This window comes from Etheostoma cragini, chromosome 6 (assembly GCF_013103735.1).
Source record: "Etheostoma cragini isolate CJK2018 chromosome 6, CSU_Ecrag_1.0, whole genome shotgun sequence".
NCBI lineage: Eukaryota > Metazoa > Chordata > Actinopteri > Perciformes > Percidae > Etheostoma > Etheostoma cragini.
Window position 1 is genome coordinate 25,962,797 of NC_048412.1, and position 6,291 is coordinate 25,969,087.

The 6,291-nt window shown below is 40.3% G+C and overlaps 1 protein-coding gene across 3 annotated transcripts in view; it reads left to right on the forward strand.

The window, feature by feature from the left end:
• The window catches only part of smarcc1a (SWI/SNF related, matrix associated, actin dependent regulator of chromatin, subfamily c, member 1a), a 28,699-nt gene that overhangs the window by 19,283 nt on the left and 3,125 nt on the right, over positions 1-6,291 (forward strand). For all 3 annotated transcript variants that reach the window (XM_034873535.1, XM_034873536.1, XM_034873537.1), the window contains exons 25-26: positions 864-998; positions 5,432-5,759. In XM_034873535.1, coding sequence (XP_034729426.1) covers positions 864-998; positions 5,432-5,759 — 463 coding nt within the window. The remainder of the gene's footprint in view (positions 1-863; positions 999-5,431; positions 5,760-6,291) is intronic.

Sequence of the window (6,291 nt, forward strand, 5' to 3'; positions counted from 1 at the left end):
GGGGCTATTTTAATTCCAAAGGCCAAGGGAACTTTATCAGGATGCATAGTATCCTGATCCATGAAATAACTGGCCTTTTAATAAAACAAATCCTCCTGCCTCTATGAGAATTTAACATGGGGGTGTCCTTAAAAGTTGGAATTTACCTCATTTTTAAATCAAGGCATTAATATACATTTCCAAAACGTGATTATTTTTTTAATTTTTTAGTTTAGTTAACGTAAGCATGGGCATGTAAACTTATGAGCACCACTGTGTGCATTGTTGCCCCAAAAAAAATGAAAACTGGAAGTAACGAACGCGTCACATGGGTCTGGCTTTTCCAGAATTTCAAAGCCGACTGGCAGCTTGTTCGGAACACGATCTCATATTTTACGAGAACGTGTTTCTGAAAACATTTTAATCAAGGCAACACAATCAGTCAGTTTTTTTAATCGACAAAGGTCAGTTTGAAAGATTTTTGTCAGACTTTGAGAGGCGTTCGTCACTCTCATCCTGCTCGTCATTTCAGGTGTTTTTAACGGAAATGCACTGATTCGCTGTTCAAGGGCTTGCACTCCACCAATCAGATTGGTCATTGAGTCCGCCTGCCGATTCAACAAGTCAAATTGGCCAAAGTAAAGGCTGTCGGCTCCTCCTGCTGACGACAGCAAGGATCACACTAAAGAGTGTTGAGTTACCGACATCGCCAGACTGTCCAGACCGATAATCGGAAATATAGCATGTAAAGAAAGGTGTTCATCGACAGAGCAAATTCAACCAAATTATTGTCACAAAGTAACTGCAGAATTAGCAATACTTGGTTTTAGGCATTGATCAGATATTTATCATTTGTCTGCCTGCCTCTTACATTATCCTCTCAGCACTTGGCAGCCGTGGAGGAGAGGAAGATCAAGTCCCTGGTGGCTCTGTTGGTGGAGACCCAGATGAAGAAGTTGGAGATCAAGCTGAGGCACTTTGAGGAGCTCGAGACCATCATGGACCGAGAGAAAGAGGCTGTAAGTCAGAAAAAAGCTGTTGAAGTTGAGATTAAATGTGGATGCTATTGGCAAGCATTGACACCGAAAATCTGCATTAGTTTCAACATGAACATTTTCACTCACTCACTCACTACACACTCAGTAAGGGCTTTCAGCTATGGTTATTAATGTTGAAGGTAATCTGTTAAGATCCATCCTGCAGGCTGAAGTCATACCCACTCAGTAAAGCATATATACGTTTAACTATGTACATAAATTAAACCAGGAAAAAAAATCTATAATCACCATAGACAAAAAGGCAGAACCTTTTTTCACTGTCCTACAAATACAACTTGAAAATGAGACAAGACATTTGAGTAAAGTGTAGCTACTTGCTGAATGTTAATTTTAGACACTATGGAATAAATGTAATTTACCAACATCTGATTGAGTCTGCCACTGGTGATGTGTCCTTTTAACCGCCAAAATACGTGCTTGTTACTCTTTGCTAATAAGAAGAATGAGGAGATATTAAATGATAGGAGCTTTGTTAGCGCCAGAGATTAATGTGTTCAAGTATTTTGCTAACATGATCTGAAATAGAACCGGCTATTTGTACCCAACATAGATCACAATTCAAACTAGCAGGGTAAAAATACCACCAATCCTATTCTATATGTTATGTCTTTTACATCATTACGATTACTTGCTGGTTTATAATAGTGAGCTATATCTGTTTTCAGCCCATGTGTTTTCTAGCAGCCTTAGTTGTTATACATCCCTTAAAGTATGTTTCCATCTAGTTTGTGTCAAAAAACACCTGCTGCATCACTGGTGAAATAAAAAAGCAGTGAATAGCTCTAAAACATTTATAAAACAAGCAAGCAACACTTTTGAGAAAAGGCCCCATTACAGTTCTCAATGTAAACCATGTTGGATGGGTCATTTATTTTCCTTGACAGGTTGCACAAATATTAATATTTTATGAGGTTGAAACGACACCCTTTTGGTACCTGTTTGTTACTGTTTAATGTACACATACTTGGAAACCTCTGCAAGTGCTGTTGCTGTTAAATTCGCCTAAATGTTGCCTGTTTAAATTTTGATTACCTCAGTAAAACCAATCCCAACCCATTTGAGTTTAAAAGCCTTCTGATGTTTTGCTTAAATGTAGGCTTTATTCAGTCCTCTAGGATCCTAATGAGGTTCTAAGCTGCTCACATTAATAAATAACATTGGATTCAGTCACTATTTTGTTGGCAAAGTATTAAACTAAACTGTAATGTGTTTAATTGAACAGGGACAGTGCACAAAAAACATTAATAGATGTCTTGTGCCAGGTTGTAGCAAATTGCTAATTTCCGCCCGTTGTCCCTGGGCAGATTGGTGGCACATTAAAATACAAAGTACTTACAGTTCAACATAAACAACACAGATAAATGGAGTCCTAAAGATCTACTGATAATATTGTATCCCACCCGAGAAACACACAGTAATGTAGCACATTAATTTACTAGCGGGAGCAAGTCTGCATAGTTAACAACCAATGCTTTGCTAAGCGTGAAAGGGATTGCAAGTGCATAAAATTAGCTCTGTACGAAGAGTATTCAATGGATTTATAGTCTCCAAGGAGAATGATGTCCTCCCAAATGTTGTTTTGCGTTGTGGATGGCTACATTCGCGTCCTGGGGCTGATCTGGTTACCAGTGTTGCTTTTTCAGAGCACAGTGTAAAAAATCTGTTCAGAGGATGAGCAGAAACATTACAAATTATTTAAAAAAATTAGGCAAACATTTGAGTGAAAAATAACATTTTAAAGATTTAGAGCATGTTATATTTAGTGATAATATGAGAGTGGTGGTAATGACTTGGCTTTTTGTTATGAATCTTTTATATGATTTTTGTGGCCTAAGGGCTGTTTTACATTCCTGAGACCAACTTGAAATATAATATAAAAAAATGTGGAATAATAATTGCGTATAGTTATGTATTTGATTTCAGTGTGTTGCCCAGATTTTTGAGATGTTTTTAAAGCTGAGTTGGGGTAAGGGTGACAGCCAGATATTTGAATTGGTCCACATTTTTTATTATTTGCACATAAATGGCTCTATTTGGAAACAATAAATCATTCTTGACTAACGCAGTAATTTTGTAGGGGAGTGCATCTACATTGTAGATAAAAATGAAAAAGGTTATTTATAATTTGAACCATTTTTTAATGGTTTACCAACCTTAGAGGAAGTAAGCACTGTGACTGCTTTTCTGAAGGGATTTTGGAGAGGGAGATTAGGTACGCTGGTTGACTAGCATGACACTATTGTATTTATATAATACTATCAATCCAGGCTAACGTGGCTAAAATTCAGGTTGTAGTCAACTAGCGGGGCCAGCTTGTTTGATAAATTGATCAGACCTGCATGTCACGCGCACTAGCAACAACTCTGTGTATCCAACAACAATTAAATCAGTGTAAATTATGTTAGATTAAACACAGACTTCTGTAGTAGTAGTAGTGTTACGTTTCCAGTGTCGCAGCTTCGAACCCTAACTTTAGTTGGGATGGACCCCTTGTTTCTTTAAGCTAACTATATTAACTTTAGCCTGGCTGGGAGCAGCTTTCTGCGGGGGAAATGGCCAGGAGACGTGATTATGTTGCATTAATCAGGTGACTTAGTTCGTATTTGCAGCGAACATAAAACACTGACCACTGTAGCTTCACTGACTACCCATCAAACTATGCACATCACTGCGGTAGCGGCAGCTGCTGCCTAGTTTTCTACACACGGAGAGCCTCACTTCCCATAGCAAACCCCGTCAGACTAACGTTCATAACACACGTTGCCCGCATGGCTACCTGTCTTAAAGGGGAAGGGTCGGCCGGTAATAATCATGTAAAAGGAGAACGGTGGAAGTTTACTTTTTAATCAAAGGGCAAAAAAGAATAAGCATCAACCTCGCAACGTCCTGCGATGTGACTATCACGCACATTGCAATGTCGAGGTTAAAACACAATATCCTTCAGCCCTACTATTCAGTGCCCCAGAACATCCCTCAGCTCTGTGTGTGTCCTGTTGCTGGACTATCCCTGGAGACGCCTGTGAGAGTGTAAAACTGTTTTCACGGTGGAGGCATCGGGAACATAGCCCAGTTTCACAGCTGTAAATATTGCATGAAAAGAAGTCTGGTTTACATAAGCTTTCCAAAGACTGGAGAGAAATCAAACCTCTGCTGCTGCCATAAGCCGTAAAACACCAGACAAACATCCAGACAACGAGGCACAATACAGTTATACTGTTGGCACAGGCTTGTGCCTGCACCATCACCGCTAAACACATGCAACCAATGAATTGTACATTTGTTCTGCTCTCGTCCTCATGCAGGATATTGTCGTTGAGCTAACTATAGCCAAAAAGAGAATCTTTATACAAGCATTTAAGCGTTTTTTAACCAGCTCAGTTCACCCAAACTTATCCCTCGTTGACTCTAGCCATGCAGATACAGTTGTGTTCAAAATAGTAGCAGTCCAACATCACTAAGCTCATAAATCATATTCTTTGGTAGGTTTTTGATAAATAGTCATCAGTAATATGGATATAATCACTAAGTGGTTACAGGCAAATAATAGAACAGTCTGGTAAGTTAAGAACATGACATCACTTAACTGTAATGCAGCCTTTAAAACCAGGAAAAGACACCACTTATGCCATATTATGATATTACAATATCCAAGATCTTAGACGATATCTAGTCTCATATCACAATATCGATATAATATGGGTATATTTCCCAGCTCTAGCTGGAATACCTGTTCACAGGTGCCAGAAGTTGGTGGACTCCATGCAACACAGATGGGAAGCACTTCTCAGAAATAATGGTTATGCAACTAAACAGTAATGCAGTGGTTCAAAGTAAAGCAAACCCTTGAGACAACCTCTCAAACATTATTTTACAGTCTGTTACTAATCTTTTAGGAAGTGAAATGATGGTAATGGTCTGATTAAACTTTAAAATTGCTGCAGACACCCAGGGCCCCTTTCACAGACTCCTAGTCTTCCAGAGATCCTCCGTTATACAACACCCTGTCCCTCACCTCATTAATGTTTACAATTCATCTATCATTTTATCATCTGTTATCTGTTAAACTATATTTTATTATGTTAATAATTCTGTACACAGGACATCTTTTGTCTGTCTGTTGCTCTTTCTGGGGTTTCTAACATTTGTTTCCTTAGTTTTAAATTTCTTGTTTTCTGATTCAAGGGTCTAAGGACGGAGAGTGTTGTTTGCTCTGCAGATTGCAAATCCCCTTAAGGCAAATTTGTAATTTGGGATTTTTGGGCTATATAACATTTTACCAGATTCACACACCAGCCATTAGTTAGAAGCTATCCTTCTAATAACTTAATCTTATTAAAAAAAATCTCTTAATTTAATCATTTTTCTTGGCATTTCCTCCCATCTCTTCTTTGCAGTTGGAGCTTCAGCGACAGCAGCTGCTCACTGAGCGACAGGCGTTCCACATGGAGCAGCTCAAATATGCCGAGATGAAGGCGAGGCAGCAGATGGAGCAGCAAGCCGCTGCCGCTGCCGCTGCTGCTCAGGCTCAAGGACAGGGGCAGGCTCCTGGATCTGGACCCCACTCTGGGCCCCCTCCATCAGGCATGCACCCTGGAGGGCCACTGCCACACCACGGTGCGCCAGTGCCCTACCACGGAGGGCCACCACCTGGTGCTGCCATGCACCCAGGCTACCCACCGATGGGTCACCACCCCATGGCCCCTCACCACCCAGGACAGACAGGTGAGAGGCAGAAACACATGGCGAGTAGAGGTGGTAATTGTTCTTGTGGTCCATACTGGCTGTGACGAGTTCCCTTCTTTAAGCGTAATGTAAGACATGGGGAACAACATCCACAGTCCTAATGTGTGTAAAAACAGTAGAAAATACATCTGAAGTTCAGCAGTCTTGAGTTAGAAAAATTAAGCTGATATCTTCTAAAGTTGCACTTCTAAAACTCCCTTTTGGTGCTTTCCTGTAAAGTGTCTCCTTGCTGAACCTCAGGCAGTAAAGGGGTAGTAACACAAATGTTGGGCGTTTCTCAATCTGTGTTCTTCTATGGACTTGTGTTCTTGTGAAACATCATGTTTGGTGGCCAAAGTACTGACCCAATACACAAGTTAGCATTTCGCCAAGAACAGTTAAAGTCCCCGGATGTGATCTCGTCACACCCATTTTACCGAGGGTACATCGGATTGTAACTTGTGTGAACTTGGCCGGGCCGGTATCCCAGCATTCAATTCGGGTGTAAAGCGCGTATGGTTTCCGGTACACA